Consider the following 21,869-nt stretch of genomic DNA (forward strand, 5'->3'; position numbering starts at 1 on the left):
TTTTTGTTTGTTTTGGTCGTAGTTGCTGCTGCTCTCTGCACTCTCAGTGTTAAATTGTTGCTCTGGCTCCGGCTCGGGCATATACCACGGCTTCTGAAATGGATATGCAGTTCGGTGACGATGACTCGCGGATAGATAGATGAAACACAAGATCCATGTGATAGAATACATTTTAGAGAAAATAAATAGATTTCATGAAATGAAAATAATTTCGGTGTGCTTATTCGTCCAATTGAGGAATAACAGACTCACTACCGCTTTCACAACAAAAAAAACCAAACTACTTGCAATTTGTCTCTCGTACTGTGAAAATTGAAGATAAATTGAATTTATTGATACATATAATACCATTACTATCGATTCTATACGACCCAAAAAACACTTATTATTCCTCTTCAATTTTTCATTTGTTTTCATGCACTGTCGACACCTCAAGACATGTCGACGATTGTCACCTAGAAATCCCAGTTCATGTGACAATCGTCACGTATATTTGAGAGCGGGAATAAAGTGAGATTTCTCACGGCATACGCCTGGTGGAATCGCGTGACATAAGTGACAATTGTCATCTCACCTCACACGCCACGCAGAATAAGGCCGAGTAACGAGTAGCGTACAATCGCTCTACGCCTCGCGTTTTTATCAAGTCTCCCGACGAACTCTGATTACGCTTACTCGAACAATGTGAGTATCCGATGGCGACCGCCCGAAGACTTGCTCATTGGCTTCAATTTGACATGTCGATAATCTGTCATTGTTGGAAAAAAGGTGAAAATTATTTTTCGGACCACCCTGGAAAGGAAATGGGTCGCTAATGAAAAAATGACAAAATACGGGTCTTATATTTGGCGATAAAAATCAAAGCCACCAATTTACATGAAAATCTGAAAACCTGATAATTCGCCGGAATTATGGAACAACAAAATTATTCAACACAAAGATAATAACATCAGAAGAGATATAATCGAGATATAAATATGAGATATAGAACAGTTGACTGAGATGAAAACTCAATTGAAAATTTGAATTGCGGCTTTAGAATTCACGAATTAATTTTGTGGAAAATAATTTCGAATGAATGTGTGATATTCAATTTACATGTTTTAACCCTTTCTCTACGAGCGTCGTCTATAGAGGACATTCGCGGGATGATCTGTGTGTACGAGTGTCGTCTTTAGACAACATGAAAGTGATACTGCACATCGATTACACCAGCGTGATGTGCCTACTTTTCGGCACAATGCTCCGTACAGCGGTAGCACTCCGACGGAGTACACTGCCGTAGAGAAAGGGTTAAAAATGCAAAAAAAAAACAACTAAAATATATTGTCCAAAACAATTATATGGATAAGCAAATGAAATAATAATATTTATTCATCTCGTGAAACTAACAGGAAATTAATATATACGAAAAAAGTGGTCCCTCATTTGATTGTGTTTTTGTCATGGCGATTAGCTTATTTCCTCGATCGCGTTGGTCGTCTTTGCTTCGTTTCTATCGTGTCCTCTGTTTTAGACTCCTCCCCGTTCACTGGTTGTGATTCCTCAGTGTATGCAAGTTCTTTCTTAGTTGCTGGCGTCTTCCTTGTGGCTCTTTTCTTCTTGACTGGTTGCTGCTCTTCAGATTCTTCCTCAGTGTCGGTGGTGTTCTTGACTTTACGACTTCTCTTAGCAGCGGTTGTTGTTTTCTCCGGAATTTCTTTATTCTTTAACCCACGATGGGCGCGTGCAGGTAGATTATCGGAATGGCTACTTTCTTTGTCGATATCGGAATCTTGTGGTTTTTCCAACTTGTCGTTAGTTAGTGAAGATATCTTTACTTTATTTGTTTCGGTAGTTGTTTCAGTGGAGGCAAGATTTGTCTCCTCTGTACTCACATTAGTTTTGCCCTTTCGGCGCTTAGGTGCATGTATTTCAGCTGTTGGTTTTAATTGGTTCTTACGAGTTCGTGTAGATTTACCTTTCTTTTCTTTTGTACTGGAAACATCAGTTTCATCTATTTCTTGGATCGATTCGGTAGCTGTTTCCGACGGCGGAGGTTTCGATTCTTCTGCACTCGCAATGGCTTCTCCCCTTCTGCGTTTGGGCGCTTGTATTTCATCTGTTGGTTTTGTTTGTTTTCTTCGAGTTCGCGTAGATTTCACTTTTGTTGTACTGGAAACATCACTTTCACTCATTTCTTTGATCGATTCAGTTATTACTTCTGACGATGGATGTTTTGTTTTCTCTGTAGACGTATTGACTTTCCCCCTTGTACGTTTTGGCACCTCTACATCATCCGCTGGTTTCGTTTGGACTGTTCGAGTTCTTGTCAGTTTAGGTTTTGTCTCTTTTGTGTTGGAAACGTCAGTATCCGTTATTTCATCCATCGACGCAGTAATTGTTTCTGACGATGGAAGACTTGCTTCTTCTGTTTTGACTTTACCTCTCCCACGTTTGGGAGCTGGTTTTTCAGCTGTTTGTTTGGATTGATTTTTACGGGTCCTCGTGGCTTTGACCTTAGTTTCTTTTTCGCTTGAATCTTCAACTACATTAGGAAGTTCATTTGGCGGATTTTCCACTTGGAGGCTCTCATCTTTTTTATCTACTTGACGTCTTGTCTTTGGAGTTTCCGATTTTCCAACATTCGCACTCTCATTCCGTTCAACAATTTCGGGTGTTCGATTGCCTCGGGGGGATCTTCTGACCGTTGCTTCTTCTACTAGAGCGACAATTGTGGGGTTCACAATTTTACGCGGTTTACGCGTCCGACCTTTTCCTGCTGCTGCGAGCAACACAGGTTCTGGGGATTTGGGTAGTGGTGTTGATGTGTGCGAAGAAGGCAGCATCAGCCTGACCATATGCGACTCGTTTAATGAATCTTCGATTTTATTAGTTTCACATTTTCTAACGATTGTGGTGGTGAAAGATGCTGTTTCTATTGTATCTTCATCTTGGTTACAAATTGTCTCATGAGTGTGTTTGTGAGCCTCATCTGCAACATCATGAGGTTTATCAGATTTCGTGGGTTGTATTTTCGAGGGCAATGCTCGACCTCGACGTGTGGATTTATTTTTCTGAACTGATTTTGCCTTCATATTTTGTGATTGGTCTGAATCATCAGTCGGAAGCTCCGTAAGTTTGGAATTTTCTGAGTCAGAGCGTTTTATGTCTTCTATATCAAGCGAGTTCTCTTTTGGCTTGGCACATGGATTGTGCTTTGGATCGACCTTAGAGGCTCCACGTCGTGGGCGTTTCAGGAGCGGTTCATCCTCATCCAACACTGTGGAATTTTTGATGTCGTCTTCTTTCTTCGACGAGGAGTCGTTGTTTGGTACGTCCTCTTGTAGATCGTCTGTTTTGCCGTGTTCTGTAGTAGGTGTACCATTGGACGCATTATCTTCGCTCGGTAGTTTTGCTTTTGTGGATCTTGTACGTGTTTGCCTAACTACCGTTTCAACTTTTTCAGTCTTTTGTCGTCGTGTCCCTTGCCGGGCTCTCTTTGCGGGTGGTTCGCTAGTTTCATTAGCATCACCAGACGTGTGTGAACTGTCCTGCTCACCGGAGTCCGAATTTGTGGCCGAATTCTGATTTCCATCAGAGGATTGTTTCGATGTCGGTTCGTTCGTTGTGGTGGAAACTGCGTTTTCTTCACTATTCATATCTTCTTCCAATGACCCGTCTTCGACGTCCTTTTTGTGAATCCTTGCCAGAGGCTTTGTTTGTTTCGCTTTACGACCGCGTCCTCGTGCTACATTCTGAATGATATCACCAACTATTGATGGTGAGTTTATTTCTTTGATCTGAATATGCTCATTGAACATTACTTTTCTTCGTCCAATCACACTTTGTAAATCTTGATCCAAGGGTACATCCGTTTTGGTGGAATTTTCAGCCGATTGTATCTTCAAAACAACATCAGACTTGATTTCCGATACATGCTTGGGCTTTGGTTTCACAAATTTCAGTTCTGGCGAAGGGCCTGCCAGAACTTCCTCTGACAACGTTACGATCTTCCTTCTCGATGCCCGAGTGGGATTAACCTTTCTCTCTTGTACGGTTTCAATACTGTCATCTTTTGAGCTATCGGAGCGATTCTTCTTATCTTCACTGCCTGCTGATTTTGTGGGGTTCTCGATTATGTGAATATACTCGTCATTGCTAATAGGACGCATTGGAATTGACTTGCGAGATTCAGGAGTTATGTCCTCAGGATCAGTTTTTGTGTAAAGTCTGCGCTTGGAAGGCACCATAGTGGGAGTTTTGAACTCGACGGTCGATTCCGTGGTAGCCATGTCATATTTTGTATTATTGTCTTCATGGTCCGTGGATGATGAGGCTGATGTTTCAAAAATTGGTTGCGAACTATTGGTTATATCAACTGTTTCATTAAACGCATCTATCTCGTGTTCCAAAGAAGTTACTCTCTCCGCAATGTGGTTCAGTAAATCTATTTCTTTTTGAACGGATGTGCAGTTCGAATTCGTTTGTATCGGACGCTCCGGGCTTTTGCGAACATAAGAAGGTGTACAAGATTCGTCAGATTTCTCGCACTCTTTTACTGGGGTCGTTATTTCAGAAGTTTGATCTATATTATGTGCTGTTTCTGTCTTTTTGCCGATTTTTTTTGGGCTTTTTAATGATTGTTCTATTTTTATCAGAGTCGGAGACTCATTAACGTCCTCCGCCGCGGATATGCTTCCCGATGGCGGATCGATTTTATCTAATTGAGTATGATTGGGTGTCTCCGAAGTTTCGGAGGAAAGTGGAACTTCATGTGGCTTCATTATTTGGGAGGAGCTTTCATCGGTATTCTCGAGACTCACATCAATGTTATCAGTCGTGTTTTTCTCTTTACTATCTTGCACGCTATGCATGTCATAAGTGGACGCTTTAAATGCAACCTCTACAGCTAATGAATTGTTTATACATGAAGACTCATTCTCATTTTGTAGTGACTTATTCGGAACAGACTTGTTCCTAACTCCCAGGGTATCATGAGTGTTGTTTGATATGACAGGCTCACTCATTGCTGGCATGGAAACATGACCAGCTGACAATGAAGCGGAAGTATCTTCTAGTGACGGAAAGTTGTCATTTTCAGTTCTGTCATTTCTCGCACTTTCCAAGATATTGGAGCTATCCAAAGATTTCATTTTTTCAGGTGTATTACCACTGTCATTTTTTTTATGTTTTCCAATGGTAGCAGATGTGATATCCTCATTTGGGTGCAGCTCATTGCAATCTTCCTCCTGATGTGTGTGGTCGAAAAATGGTACAGATGCATCTCCTATAGTAGACTCATTCATGGTTTGCTCGTCGCTTACTTCCTGGTCGGGTTGAACAGATTGTTGGATATTTTTCAACGTATTATTCGTTTGGGAAGAATAATCCACATTTGTTGATTCATTTGCATCTTGCAATGATTTTCTCGAAACTGGCTTTTCACTTTCTTCCCGGATGTTTTGAGCGTTCTTCGGTATCTCATGCTCACACAATATTGACATAGAAACTTGTTCTGTTGACAATGAAGTGGACATGTTCTCAGACGGTGAAACCTCATTTCCAGGATCATTTTCATTTTTAGTAGATGTGTTCAAGTCTGAGTTAGGAAGGTAATTCGTTTCGAGAGAAGTACCCAATGCAAGCTTCACATCAGTAGATTCAGATGCGCTCTCTTCATTTATACTTATCGGATCGTTATCTTCTTTGCCATTCGTGTGATCGACGGATGTCACAAATTTGCCCTCTGTGGTAGACTCATCTGCATTTTGCGATGATTTATCCATAATAGGCATTTCATTCACTTCCAGAGTATTTTGAAGAGGTTGTTCGATGCTCTCCGGTATATCGAACTCACTCAAAGTCGACATCGAGACATCATTCATTTGACGAGATTCGAGAGGTGTTTCAGACGACGGAGAACTGTCAGTTTGTGCATTTTCAATTGGTTCGGCTGTGATGGCTTTCGCACTTTCCGAAATATAGAAGCTCTCTGGAGGCTCTTTTTGTTCAGTTGTGCTTTTATCAGTATCCGCTGGTTTATGTTCCTCTTTCGTGGTGGCTTTACAGTCCTTCTCTGAATTAGTGTCAGCAGAGTTAAGTAACGAGTCATTTGGTTTTGTTATCAATGGCGCATAGCTCGCTTCATTCTCCACAGTCTCTCTTAATTGGTCAATGTTGGTAACATCGTTCTTCATCGATTGTTTGGGTGTTTTGGTATCACTATCCACTGAATCAGCCATCTGACTAACAGAGTGATCAGTTACTGATCCGATAGGCTTCATGTCTCGAGGAGAAACAGGGATTGTGTCCTGCTCGGTCAAAGTGGCAACATCGCATGCTAATTCAACAGCGGTTCTATTTTCGCTCAGTTCGTCACGAGTTAATTTTGGTATCATATCATTATGACCATTCTTGGAATCATTTATTTCTTCTGAAACACCTGCTTTCGCGTGTACATCAATATCCTTCACTTCAGCATATTCCGTCTCGTTGGTCGTGGTAACAAGTTCTTCCGACTTTGAACTAGATTCAATATTTTCTGGGAGAATATGTAATTTTCTAGTAGTGGTTTCTGTTGGTGATTCATCTGAAATCGTTTCAGAGGGTATTGATTGGTCACACGCTATTGACAAAGAAGCTGTTTCACTATGTGTTGTCTCAATGATCGATTCAATCACTTCTTCGTTAAAAGTTTTTTTCAATGTCAATCCGCTGCTCGATGGTTTATTCGATTCGAGGACGTTGCTAATGTCCCTCTCCTCACACATTGATATCTGTTTGTCGTAGTTTCCATCTAGATTCATCGGTTGTTCTGCATCTTGATTTTCGACTCGGTTGTCAACAGATTTAGTTCCTTCTTCTTCTACAACACCAGGAACATCTACAGTCAATGCTTTTCCAGGATTTGAAGCTGATATTTCATCTAAAATATCAACGTTTTGAGACCTTGCGCAGTTTTCTTCCTCTGTGCGTGCTTCCTCGTTGAGTGTACTTCTAAATAGTCTGCATTGTTTTTGTTTCTTATTGATTTCTGATGACCGTGTTTCGTTGCGAAGCAATGAGCTGATAGTATTTCTCCTGTTTTGTTGAGAAGCACTCACGGTTGTGTTTCTGATCAGCCCATGAGCCACTGATCGTCTAGTAAGTAATCTTGTAGGCACCTTACGGTCTAATTCCGAACATGGTAACTCGGAATTGCTAGTACCCATTAACGGGTCAGCGCATATGACTTTGTCTGTAGATCCTTTCGAATTAGCGATATTAACATCATCAGTAAGCTCTCCCGCTTCCACTGAGCTTTCCACAGAAATTTTCCCACATCGAGCATCTGTGGTTGATTCTGCATTCTTTTCCGAGCTTCCCGAATCCATCGTATCCACTTCCGTGCTGCCTATGGTAGGTTTTTGTTCACTGCCCAAAAAAGTCATATTCTCCGAAAGGGATTTTTCGTGGTTCTTGTGTTCCTCCGTGGTCTGTACATCACATTGTGCCGCGGTGGTGTTGGTTTCATTTGATTTATTATCGTCAGAATATAAATTGGTACTACAAGGACCGACGTTAGTTGTCTCAGCAGGAGTTGATTCCATCACAACTATGGCTTCAGTCGCATTTGATGACTCCCCAGCTTTCAAATCAACAATCTCAGAGTCATCCATGACACGATCGAGACCTGCTACTTCTGTGGACACAGCAGAAGTCAAACATTTTTCTGCACAGCTGTTTGAATTCTCAGTAACCGTAGTCGTGGTATTGTGTGACTGAAAAATAATTTTTGATTAAATAAAACAATATATCTCTTTAAATGTTCTCATATCTCACCATTTGCGAAGACAGCTCGAATGAAACATCGTCCACTTCGGTTGTATGATGATTACCAATATGTTCAAGCATCATCTCACGATCACTCTCAAGTGCAATGTCGTGTTTAGGCTCAGGATCTTCATCTACAGGTTTTTCTTCGGTAAAATTCTGTAGCTCTGGGGTAGCTGCTGTTTCAGATGGAACAAGCTCTTCCCTTTCCGGAAGGTGTGAGTTCATTTCCATCTTTGATTGATTCTTACTTAACTGCTTTTCGTAACATAAAGTCGGCAGAGTTGTACAAACAACTCTAGTATTATTTGTTGGTGTGCCTTTGTCATCTATTGTTGCTTCAACCAATATATTCGGAACTGACGGTTGAACCTCAGAGTCCGGTTTTATCACTTTAAAGGATTCATTGTTGCCTTTTGCTGGGCCCATTTCCGTGAAATTATCTTCCAGCTTTTCAGGTGTATTGCTATTCGAGGAACTGCGATTGCTGAAATTTTCCGTTTCAACACAACGTGGCATCAACTTTTCATCATCATTTCCCAAATTCAACTCTGATTTATCCAGTAGAATATCAATCATTTGTTTATCATTTGTACTACTTCCATCCGTAGCCGTCATATCATCGTTTTCCGAACTGTATTCAGAGGATTCGATAGTATCTGCTGTTATTTTGAGGTCTCCGCGAATCTTAGATACATCGTTCTGCGTAGTTGAAGTATTGCTAAACTCAGCAGAATTTGCTACAGATATTTCTGCTAGAGATTGATCAATATTACCTGATGACAATCGAGGTTCTATTGCGGGTTCTTCTCGAGGTGTTACTTTTTCATCTCGCTCTCCCAAATCGTGCTCCGTCTCTGGCGTTGACTCATCCATTCGATTATCAATTGAGTGATTGCCTTCTGCACAACTTTCATCAGCCGTCATCTTATCATCACTTTTGTCTTCAGAACTGTGTTCAAGGGTTTTGTTGGTATCTACTGTTGTTTCATGCTCCCCGTGAATGTCAGAAATATCGTGCTGAGTTGTTGAAGTACTGTTATTCTCAACAGAATTTCTTGAAGATGCTCCTACTGAAGACTTCTCAGAAGATTCATCAATAGTCATTGATGACAATTGAGGTTCTATTGCGGGTTCTCCTAGGCGCGACTCTCTACGGAACAGAGACGGTACTTTTTCATTCCGCTCTTCTAAATCCGTATATAGCGTTGACTCATCCATTTGATTATCAATTAAGTGTTTCTCTTCTGTACAATTTTCATCCGTAGTCATCTTATCATCATTTTTTACTTCAGAACTGTGTTCAGAGGTTTTAACAGCACCTGCAGTTGTCTCATGCTCTCCACAAATATCAGACATATCGTGATGAGTATTTGAAGCATTGCTATTCCCCACAGAACATCTCAAAGATGTTTCTACTGAAGACTGCTCGCATGATTTATTACTAGTAACTGATGAAAATCGAGGTTCTCTTGATGGTTTTTCTAGACATGGCTCTTCGCAGAACTGAAGCGTTACTTTTTCATTTCGCTTTTCCAAATCTAATTTCATACCTGGCTTTGACTCGTCCAGTTGACTATCATTTATGTGTTTGCCTTCTGCACAACTCTCATCCATAGTTATCTTATCATTGTTTTTGTCTTTAGAACTTTGTTCAAGGTTTTTGATAGCATCTATTGTTGTTCCATGCTCTCCGTGAATGTCAGAAATATCGTTCTGGGTTTTTGAAGTATTACTATTCTCAGCAGAATTCGTTGAAGATATTCCTACTGAAGACCGCTCACAAGATTCATCACAAGTTACTGATGACAATTGAGGTTCTATTGAGGGTTCTTCTAGGCGCGACTCTCTACGTAACTGAGGTATTATTTCTGCAACCTGCCCCCCCAATTCTAGCTTTGTATCTGGTTTTGACACATCCAGATGACTTTCAATATTATCTTTGCCTTCTGTACAACTTTCATCCGTAGTCATCCTGTCATAACTTTTGCCTTCGGGACTGTGTTTGAAGGTTTTGATAGCATCCGCTATTGTTTCATGCTCCCCATAGGTGTCAGAAATATCGTGCTGAGTTATTGATGTGTTACTATTCTCATCAGAATTTTTTGAAAATATTCCTATTGAGGACTGCTCGCAAGTTTTGTCAATAGTCACTGACGATAATCGAGGTTCTATTGTGGATTCTGCTAGGGGCTGCTTTGTATGTAACTGTGGCGCTTTAGTTCCTTCTTCTTCTACAACACCAGGAACATCTACAGTCAATGCTTTTCCAGGATTTGAAGCTGATATTTCATCTAAAATATTAACGTTTTGAGACCTTGCGCAGTTTTCTTCCTCTGTGCGTGCTTCCTCGTTGAGTGTACTTCCAAATAGTCTGCATTGTTTCTGTTTCTTATTGATTTCTGATGACCGTGTTTCGTTGCGAAGCAATGAGCTGATAGTATTTCTCCTGTTTTGTTGAGAAGCACTCACGGTTTTGTTTCTGATCAGCCCATGAGCCACTGATCGTCTAGTAAGTAATCTTGTAGGCACCTTACGGTCTAATTCCGAACATGGTAACTCGGAATTGCTAGTACCCATTAACGGGTCAGCGCATATGACTTTGTCTGTAGATCCTTTCGAATTAGCGATATTAACATCATCAGTAAGCTCTCCCGCTTCCACTGAGCTTTCCACAGAAATTTCCCCACATCGAGCATCTGTGGTTGATTCTGCATTCTTTTCCGGGCTTCCCGAATCCATCGTATCCACTTCCGTGCTGCCTATGGTAGGTTTTTGTTCACTGCCCAAAAAAGTCATATTCTCCGAAAGGGATTTTTCGTGGTTCTTGTGTTCCTCCGTGGTCTGTACATCACATTGTGCCGCGGAATTTTCATCCCGATTTTCCAAATATTGTTTCGTAGCTGATTTTGACTCATTCAGAAGACTATCAGTCATGTGTTTATCTTCTGTACTACTTTCATCAGTAGTTTTGACATCATCATTTTTGTCTTTAGAACTGTGTTCAGATGTTTTGGTAACATTTATTGTTGTTTCATGGTCCCCACAAATGTCAGAAATATTGTGCTGCGTTGTTGAATTATTGCTATTCTCAAGAGAACTTCTCGAAGACATTCCTATCGAGAGCTTTTCGCAAGATTCATCAATAGTCACTGATGGCAATGCCACTGATGACGGTTCTTTTGTGGATTCTTCTGGACACGGTTGTGTACGCAACTGGGACGTCAAATTCTCATCTTTTTTTACCAAACCTAGTTTCGCTTCTGACTTTGACTCATCCAGTCGACTATCAACCATATGTTTGCCTTCTGTTTTACTCTCATCCGTAGCCCTCGTATCGTCGTTTTCGTCTTCAGAGATTATGATAGCATGTGCTGTTATTTTATGCTCCTCACGAACATCAGAAATATCGTGCTGCGCTACTGAAGTATTGCTATTGTCAGCAGAATTTCTTGAGGGTCTAAACATTGCATCTGACTTTAATTCATCCAGTTCTTCACAACGCTCATCCGTAGTCCTCGTATAATTATTTTCGTCCATAGAACAAGGTTCAAAAGTTTCGATAGCATCTGCTGTTATATCAAGCTTTTCCTGCATATCCGAAACATCGCACTGCGGTGTTAAACTACCGTTATGCACAACAGAGTATTTTGAAGGTGTTTCTACAGTTGAGTGATCATAAGCTTTATCAATTGTCGCTGATGATAGTCGAGTTTCTATTACGGATTCTTCTAGACACGGCTGTGAACGTGATTGTGGCGACTGTGGAGTTAATTTTTCATAACGGGTTTCAGAATCTAATGTCGTATCTGATTTTGACTCATGCAGTTGATTATCAATTATGTGTTCGACCTCTGCTCCACTTTCCTCAATAACCGTGTTTATACTAACGCTCTCGCCCGTAGAGCTGTGTTGAGAAGCTTTGATAGCATCTTCATCTGTCCCTTGTATGTCCGAAATATCTTGCTGCGTTGTTGATGATGTCACAGATGACAATGGAGCTTCCAATTCGAGTTCTTCCGACAGCGGCTGTGTACCTCGCAACTGTGAAATTTAAAAAAAATCATGTTTTATGTGTCTCGATTCCGCCTAGCCATACTTACAACTTCTGGTACCGTAAGGCTGGAATCGTTTAATGGGCTTCGTTCAGCTAATACATTCGTCTGATCAGAATCCGCCACGCTAGACTTGATTGTTCCCGGTGCAGAATCTGCTGGTCCGACCGATTCGTCCAAAATACTGGATGTGCGCAAACAGAAAGATACACTTTCATTTGAAATATTTGTCGAATCTTTCGGTTCCACCCTGTGTAAGGAAATATCAGCAGTATTTTCGAGTAAATCACAATCTTGATCGCAGCCGATTTGATCACTCTTCTTCGTTTCATTCTCGGATGATTCAGTCTTCTCGAACTGTTGATCATCTACAGCATCAGTCAATTTGTCAGAAGATGATTGTTTGTCGGCATCATCGGATAGTTGCTTTTCATCATCGGTTGCGGTTAATTCTTTAGTCCCTTCCTCCGAAACCCGTAAAGGCATAATAACTGTTAAATACTTTGATGTTTGATGTCGATCATCATCATTATGGAGTCTATTAGAATGAATAAACCCATTTAGTTACCTTTCGAATTCCATGGCATATTGTAATATACTGACCTTGAATCACTGGCAAGAGCATCATCCTTTTCATTAGAGTCGTTACTGTAATTATTAAAAAACGATTCTTTCAGAAGTCGTAATAACATTTACGCTAATCTGTAGCCCAGTAAGGAAGGTGGTAGCCCATTAAAATAGAAACGGGAGAGATGTACGCTTCGAACGATATAAGAAAACATAGTTAATTGATCGAGCGACATTTTTAAGAAAAATGGAGATACTTATTAGCGAGTCTGATTTACCATTTAAGGGAGAGAAAAAACAATCTAATGTCTCCGATGAACACCACCACCTCTCCTTCACAGTCTCAACCAGCTTCGAAACGAAACGAAGGAAACGAAAAGCTGTATTCATGATTACTCACTACCAGCTATAGCCCGGTTTTCCGGTACCCCGTCAACTACCTCATCTTCACCTTTGTCAGTTACAAGGCCCTCCCAGTCTACCGTCGTCGGTGATAATACATCGGGTCTCGTCACAGTCAATAGCCGGATTACATCGATCAACCTCCACATCATAAACCGCCAGTGAGATCCAACAGTCACAAGATCAACAAACCTGGCCCTGCAGTAGAAAATAAATGGACTGTATAACAACCTTGGAGAGCTGGAGATCCTAGACCAGAAACTGTGTCCTTCAACCATAGGCCTTCGAGAAATAAACCGAGTGTTTCAAATGAACGTCTGGAGAATTCTCGGCGGTAAATACCGCTGGCACACAGACCTGTATTCCGTACTACAACACATAAGTTATCATGACGATATCAAGAAGAACATCCCTCATAAGCGCTAGCAAATTATCGTCGACTTATCGATAATTGCCGTCAAAATAAAAGTTCCATTTCCGGTGATCATCGTCTTTATTTATTAAGACCCGGATTTGAGACGAAAGCTGCTGAATGTTATTGAGAGCCCGGAGGATCCTTGAATCATTCTGGAAGAGTTCAATTCTCACCACCTCAACTGGGGGATGCAAGCAGCAGACGTTGGGGAAAACATCATCGCTGATCTTTTCGAATCGTTGGTGCTTTCAGTCCTGAATGACGGTACCGACACCTTCGACATCTGAAGGAAGCTGCCATGAACAGGTATCGAGCGAAACACATCAGAGTACGGCGGTTAATCCGGAAGGTGAAATTAGACAGTTGAACTGGTTTTCTGGAGTCTATCAACGAAAACCAGTCCTCTGCGGATCTTTGGCACAGAGTAAACGCACTAAATGGGAAGAGAAGGCCACACAATAACCTTTAGCGATCTGGTAGATACTTCGAACACGCTCGGGGAATATTTCGCAGGATTGTCCTCGATTTCCTAATATGAGCCCGATTTCATCCGTCGACAGGGAGATCACTTCGGGTATCACTTCGGTCAGCAACTTTGTGATCCCTGTGAGTCGTCCTTATAATCCTCTCAACCGGAACTTCACCATCAAGGAACTTTATGTCGCCCTACCAGCTGCCTCTGTCTGGGCTGAAATTGGAGAACCTCCTTTCGATCTAATCATAGACTCAGCGATCGTAGCTAGGACTGCCAGTTTCTCGTCGAAAATCAGCGGTAGAGAGGAGACGTTCCCAATTGTTCTCGTCGAGAACGGTATTAGGGACAACTTTCGAACCCGGCGAGCTCGATCGGTCTGCTAGAATATTTCAAGGCCATCATAGCAGAAAAATACCGTCCCCACGAGATCAGAAACTCGAACGGCTCAAAAGAACTATCAGGAGTTGGATTTGGGGTAAGCGATAATAATAATAGTCTGATTTCCAGCAAGAAACTTGAGGTCATCTGTCAGGTCTTCTCGGCTTGGCGACGTGAAGTTGTAGATCACCAACTCTTTCTGCACCTTTTGGACCGAAAGGTGATCCACAGAGAGAGGACAGTTCCTCAGAAAATTCAAGGGCTCGATTGTCAGGTTTGACGATGTTAAAGGAGTGAGAGAACAACGAATCCTGTCCAGACTGAGGACCTGTTACTGCTCGGTCTCACACGGATTCAATAGAGGACCCTTCCATCTACTCTGCGACCTCTGCCAAATCCACAACTCCGTCGAGCACTTCTTGTATGGTTGCCCGAAATTTGACGATCTGCGGAACCTTCATGGAATCAGGGGGAGTGTAAGAGACATCTTGAGGGATGATACAGCAAGAGTAGCAGCGCTTGTCTGCTACCTAAAAGATGCCGAACTATTTTTACAATGGATCAGTCAAGAAGATCCTTGTTTCTTCTACTCCACGATGAAGGGGAATAAGAACACTTCGGCATCTTCAATGGCATGGCTTCCTCTCCACTGGCCTGGAGCCATGGTCCGAGGACATCCTTGTTTTTCGTGTGAGTACAAGAGAGTTAATAGCACCGATTACCAATGTAGCAGACCGTATGTGAAGTGAGGCTGGGATCACCATCACATGATGGTTGTTGCGTGGACGAAGTAGCTAGAATAACACACAAAGATGGTCAATTGAGGGCCCTGAGTTTTGAGCTTAGCAGTCGACATGCAACCATTTAAGCTAAGAAGACCCCCATGCCGATTTGTATTTTAACTCTTTGCGGTCGGAATTATTCTCCCTTGGAATAGATACTCTTATCTTTCCACGCTTATAATATTTTGTTTACCCCGAGTACTGTTACATATTGTTTATAGAATCTTCGTATACACTCCTGAAAAAGTTCACTAGACATTATAATTCGTTTAAAAAAATGTAAACTATTACATGGTTGAATAAATTTTTTAGTATGTTTCCTTGTTGTGGTGGCTGAGAGCAGGCAAACGACCGGAAACGGTTAAAATATTAAAAGAAATTGTGATCCAAACTGAGAATCCTTGTTCCTTCCCCTTCGCGATAGAGGTGTCAAGAACAGTCGGCATCTTCGGATGGTGCGGACATCCTGGCCAAACGATTAGTGGGAGTCAACATTTTTACATCATTGCCATTCTAGTGTACCTATCAATAAAATTGGTACAGGAAGTAGATGATTTGAAAGCAAGCATATACCCAAAATGAAACATTTGATAAATACAGTTACTCCCATAAAAATGCAAAAAAATATTTACTCGGTTTTAGGGGTTGTAATTTTTTTGGTACATTCTTGTATGTGTCTTTGAAAATCATCTGCAAAGGTGGGTTATAAACAAAGTAATTGTTAATTAAACGCTGAAGTTTGAAACATTTAGTATCCGGAATCACAAAACCAGTTGTATCTCTGGAATGGTTAAAGGTACAAAAATGTTGTTATATCCAAACGCATATAATTTACTGTACTTTTCGAAAAAAATATTCCGTTAAAATTTGATGAATTTTCATATTTTTCTTCGGATACCCTCCATCAAATTGTGGACTTTCTGTTGGTCAACCTCAGCGGCCATATGATTCCACGATATCTTTTTGTCTGCAACATCCCGAGTCACTTTGGCACCTTTCTTCAATTTTTTTCTTAATTTTTTTTTAATTGAAGATAATTAGTTGGAAGGATTGAGGTATTTTTCAATGTATCGACGCCATCGTCACGATACCACTGAAGCACATCTCGACTGTAGTAGCAGCTTCCCAAATGTGGCAAAAACTTCACCGGACCTTAAACAGAAGAAGACGTTTCTGCAGGCACTCTTCCCTATACATTTTCGAGGCCATTGTCTAGTTTGTGGCGAGAGAGTTGGTTTTCTGTCCACAGTTGCAAATCCTTTGCTAAATTAAGAACTTCCTGGCAAATTTATCAGCGGAACCGAAAATAAATTCGTTGGAAACATTTTCTCTGACAGTGGCCTTATATAATTTCAGGCCTGAGAGTTGTAACAAATCCATTTTCACGTACGTTTCGTCATCCATCAACATGCATCCTTCGTCAAAACCTTATTGTACAACTTTTGAACGCGTTTTTTGGCCACCAGATCTTGCTTCTGTGTCCTGTTTGATTGCTTACAGGCACCGAAATTATGATAACCTTCTCGCAAACGGTTTCTCCGGATGGTACTTTGGTTAGAGTTGTGTTATTTGACGATTTCTTAGTCCGAGAGTCCCGAATTTCATTGTTCTCAATTCCTTCAACCTCAGCTTCCGATTGTAAGTACCACTACGACGCGGCGTCTGATCCATCCGAACGACAATTGAACGATTACGGAAATGTTTTATCACATCCTAGACGGTCGATTTAGTCCCCTTCAGCGATTTTGCGATTTTAGTCCGAAACCAATCGAAACCAATCAACTTGAATTTTCTACCGTTGAAAGATACAGGTTTTCCAAACAATTTGCTGTCTTTATATCTGCAATTGCCAAGCCTCGTATTGACATAACCTGCTTCCAGCAAAAAAAAAACGGCGATTGTGGGATGCTATAGAGTGGAACACTCTCTTTTTGTTGTACCATGTCCACGGAAACCGAGTAGTGGTCTACGAAGATCTGCACGCACTGCAAAAGTAATGAAATCGACCAAGCCGGATGTTATTCGTCGGATTGAGCGCTCGAAATTATCGTTGTCTTAGTTGAAAAACGAGCAACCGATCACCGTTTTCTCAGATGAATTTTTTTTCTTAGATGATTCGGTATCCAATTACCGAACGGATATATTTCGTGAATTGGATACCCTGAAAACTAAGATGTAGATTTACCACTAAGCATTCTTCTGGAGTCATTGTATTTGGAGCGGTTGCGTCGAATGGATTGAAGATGCCTCCTGTTTTCATAAAATCAGATGTAGAAGTGAACACTGAAGTCTACATGGATATTTTGAGGAAGCAAGTGCTTCTGTTGATTCAAGAAAACTTCGATGAACCCAAGATTATTGCTTTCCAACAATATGCTTCGACTCAAAAAAAATCAACAACATAAAATAACTTACGCCGTGGAATTTTCAATAAACGATGATCCAGAGATGCATTCCTCACGGGTGTGGTCTCCCGATGGTATTATTCTGTTAAAATAGAACATTAGTATGGGTCAATAAACATTTCACAGATCAACGCTCACGATGTCGTTCGGTAAGACGATTCAACTTTTCCTGTTGTTGTAGTTGACATGTCATGGGAATTGTGTAATTTGGCATTTTTCGAATGTGATGCATCATGATGCACCATCTCATCGTTCTCGGATGTTAGATTGACCGAACTGTAACAAGATTCTCTAGAATTAATTTTATACTCATTAACAAAGTCACGTACCTTTCGTCAGCCGTGCACGTTTCCGTTCGAAGTAAATGAGTTTTGAGAGATGAAGATGAACCATCAACTGGCTTTATTGGAGTTATGGCAGGAATACTGCCCATAGGTATCATAGAACGACTTAACCCTGCTGCATACACCGATTGCGCATTGTTCTTCCTCGTTGGTGTAAATGTATTTTTTAGGGATGACTCAGTTCTAAAACCGTAAATATTAAATCAATAGTATAATGTATATAATAATATAACATACCGTGATTCAAAACAATTGCCGCTCTCCTCTGAAGCAACGGCCTCCACTGCGGGTGTTGACGATATAAATGTCGTTCGAGAATACCTACTGGTTGGTGAATCGAAATTCGTTTCCAATTCTGTAGCTACAACTGTGGCTGGTTGAATACTCAAGTCAGTGAGGTTATACTTGTCATTCGGCAATTCCACATGTTCATCATGGTCGTCATGGTCAGGGTCGGTTGAAAGTAAACTATCATTAATATCCGCTGTGGTATCTGCACGGGATATCGATGTGTTCAGGGATGTTAGAGCGTTTCCGATAAACTTCCTTGTTTCCTTCAGTGACGATACATTAATTCTCGGACTGCTTTCAACCGATTTCTCAGGCCGTTCATTTGGTTCATCTTCACTTCCACTCAGACACAAATGCTCGGTTTCGTTGGTACCCGGTTCCAGCTCATCTGCTGATTTAGTACCTTCGTGGGAAAGCACATTTCTGTTTTTGATGCTCAATTTAGTCACGGGACTGACTGTCAGTCTGTGATAGGCATTCGAGGACAAGTGCCCAACAGTTCTTCGCTTATTCTCGACATATTTGCATCTATCAGTTGATGACATATAACTCATTCGATTACTGTTGGTTTGAATCCTAGGCTTGTCGCTCATCATATCAATCTCATTTAGAATACTGTCTCGCGTAACTGGCACAGCATCTTTGTTCGGAATTTCTTTGCTTTCATCCACAAAAGAATCATGCGGCGTAATATCCGAATACTGTGACGAGCGAATTTGAGTCGTTCGGTTCGGTTTCATCATTACCGATTCGATATCTAGCATTCCCGCGCTTGCAACGTTAGCTACAGCTGATTCAACCCATAGGTCGATGTCAGTTTTCGGCAGTTCATCTGAACCTTCAACAATCACCAGCGGAGAGGGAGTCTTTTTAGGTGAATCAGATTTCCTGGAATACGTTTTTGTGATGGATCGTTTGCCGACAAGACTGTCGAAGATCTCATCTGGAGTTACGACCGAGTTCTCGTCAGTTTTTGCATCTAGAAATTTATCGGAGGAAACTTCCGGCGTACTTGGTTGTTTTGATGGGATAGAATTCAAAGATGACATTGTTCCAGTTGGTGTATTGACTTCCTTGCGAAGTTTGCTTTTAGAAATGTTCACAGGAGTTCTAGAACTCATCACAGGCGCAATGGGTGTCGATATCTTCTCTTCAATTCTTATTGTTGGTACGGTTTTTGTTGAAGTGATGTTAGGTAGGTCAGCTGCATTCACGACGTGCGTCTTCTTCACAGAACGAGGCGTTCGGCTAGCATTTTTCAAAGCCGATTTCAAAAGGACTTTTTTGCCATTATTTGAATTTGCAACCGGTGTTCTTGGACTGGGTGTTATCAAATCGATTCGTCGGACAGGTGAGTCTTTAGTCGCTGAAATGGGATGCATTTTGCTAGCACATCGCGGAGTCGATTTCAAAAGGTTTTTCTTATTGCAATTTAAACTAGCAAGTGCCTTTGGACTGGGTGTTGTTAGATCAATTAGCCCCACAGACGGACCTTGAGAGCATGATAGAGAACGGTTACTGGAAGCAGGACTGAAAGCAAAACTATTGTGACCGGAATTCGGTGTAGTGAGATCAATAAGATACATTGAGTTCCCAGCTTTCGAAATAGTTGGTGTTGGGGTAACACCAACTTTAACATTCTCGTTTTTGGGAGTAAGATACGACGTTCGAACCGTTGGTGTAAACTTTTTATGTGTAGATATGGGAGTTTTTTGTACGTTTGCCGTTGAACGCGTGTCAATGGTTGGTGTATAAGAAAGGATAATCATTGCTGAGTTCTGCAATTTCAACTTCACTGCTTTGGCAGATTGTTTGCCCATGACTGTTTCTGCATTTTCTTTGTTCATTTCTGGCGTAAAGAACAGTTCCTCGTTTTCAGATTCGATAGCAGCGTCAGATTTCTGTGGGGATTCACACATCGGGGTTTTCATGCCCGTCTCAGAATCTGTACGATAAAAAGGAGCAATTTTGTATCAGAATACACCGCAAAAAAGATTGGACACTATGCCGCGTTTGAACAGGGAAAGTGTTAGGTAGATGAATGACAATTTCTTAAATGCTGGTCATATTTGATAAAAAAATCCAACGTGCATGGTTAAAACTCAACTTTTACAGTGTCATTGAACTTTTTTTAATTAAGTTATTTGATAGATTACACTTACCTTCTTCACTTTCATCATTTCCCTCTTCATCGTGAATTTCTTCAGGAGTACAAGAGTTGCCATGAATACTAAAAAAACAGTAAAAATATAAAATGTTAAATGAGATCTGAATCGCTAAAAACTAAATTCAATTCGCTCATTCTAGAAACATAATAATGTTCATCATAGAAAAAGTTATATGAAAGGATTAATATTTACATACCTATGCACCGTTAATCTTTTACGTAAATTTTTCAAGAACTGTTTATTGGTTTTGGGAAGAATAAAAGTTGATACTCTCTTCCCGCCTGTCTTTTTGCCTGAACCGCCACTACTAAATTTCTCCCCGATACTTTGCTTCTTCCGAACAACATGTGTGAGTCGTTTTTTTGCATGTTTGGAACTAACTGCTGGATCTAGCTTTTTGGCTTTTCCTGGCAAACATGAAAGTTTCGTTTCATCGAACTCCCATCGATATTTCATCCCAAAGATTTCTACGGTATCACCATTGTTCAGATTATCTCGCCTTGAAATTATTTTACCATTGACAGAAACTGGATTCTCAACTGAATAATTCGCGATGAAAACCTGAAATGGAAAAATAGAACGTAGATACAATATAACTTATGTAATTTGTCAATGAAAAATGTCTCAAAGAGCAATCAAATTATTCTAGTTGTAGTGAATCAAATTCCAGAGTTATCAAGAAAATTTTTTAGCATCTTGTACAATGAAACATAAAAGAAAATACTTTATGTTGTCTTGATATGATTTCTATCCTTGATTCAATACATGCTATTGTTTATAGAAACATTGCTGAACTAGGATTATTAGAAATATCAATAGAATCCGACAATATTAATCTCTTTGAAGAAATTGCGCATTGTACTCTGCTGCTGTATATAAGTGCAAACAGAAATAAGATTCATCTTTAGAGTTTTAACGTATACCGTTATACTTATTTTTGTTTTTTTATTCACAAAAATAATACGACTCAAATATTCCTCGTAATGTAAACCGCGCCAAATTGCGGAGCTTACATTCCCACCCAAGACAGACCGCGTCTGCTCATAAATCAATATTACTTGTCAGTTTAAAATTGATACTTCAATCGCGGTGCGTAGCGCCAAAAACTTACCTTCTCATTCTTCGCAAATATTTTGCAATGCAGTCGTTCCGATAGTTTCGTTCGTAGCCGGATGTTATTCGATATATGCGAACCAAATTTGACCTGATTCGTTCGAATTGGTATAGTACGTGCCGTTCTTTCTTCACTCTCCTGGACATGCAAACGAGCACCATTCAAAGCCATTCTCCAGGAACTGCTTTTCGAAAACAAAATAAACACTATACGCCACCAAAAACGGTTCACTTCACATTGGACTTTATAACTATTATAATTCGTTTTTTGAGGTTTCGATAATTTTAAACAAAACGGATTGCTGTGTTTATAATGTTTGCTTTCTATCACGAGAATTCCGTTGAGAAATATACGAAACACCACACCAAATATCAAATATGCACGAGTTTCCATCATTGGCCGCAGTTGGGCATGTAGCGCTGGAAGAAGAATGAATGTTGTGCATGGCGAGAGGTATATCAGAGATGGGAACATTCATATCGGAAATCAAAATTAATGACGCAATTTTGTTTGCGTTCAATATTCCAGAAAGGGGGTCTTCGTAGCCACTTGGTTACGCGTTCGCTTACCAAGCGATCGATCGTGAGTTCAAACTCAGGGCCCTCAATTGACCATCTTTGTGTTGTTATAGAATAACTACGTCCACGCAACCATCATCAGCGATGGAAATCGATCCTCG

General features: G+C 40.7%; 1 protein-coding gene across 1 annotated transcript; it reads right to left on the reverse strand.

Moving 5' to 3' along the window:
• Positions 1 to 1,339: 1,339 nt before the first annotated feature.
• Positions 1,340 to 21,568, reverse strand: LOC129776363 (uncharacterized). Its single transcript, XM_055781953.1, has 11 exons — positions 21,188 to 21,568; positions 20,273 to 20,637; positions 20,071 to 20,138; positions 17,855 to 19,853; positions 17,603 to 17,800; positions 17,412 to 17,549; positions 17,284 to 17,355; positions 12,453 to 12,497; positions 11,898 to 12,387; positions 7,804 to 11,838; positions 1,340 to 7,742 (listed from the first exon to the last, which is right to left on the reverse strand). Exons 1-11 carry the CDS (start codon positions 21,359 to 21,361, stop codon positions 1,458 to 1,460), a joined length of 13,869 nt encoding a protein of 4,622 aa, XP_055637928.1. The 5' UTR covers positions 21,362 to 21,568; the 3' UTR covers positions 1,340 to 1,457.
• Between the last annotated feature and the right edge of the window lie 301 nt (positions 21,569 to 21,869).

Source organism: Toxorhynchites rutilus, chromosome 3, assembly GCF_029784135.1.
Source record: "Toxorhynchites rutilus septentrionalis strain SRP chromosome 3, ASM2978413v1, whole genome shotgun sequence".
NCBI classification, from domain to species: Eukaryota; Metazoa; Arthropoda; class Insecta; order Diptera; family Culicidae; genus Toxorhynchites; species Toxorhynchites rutilus.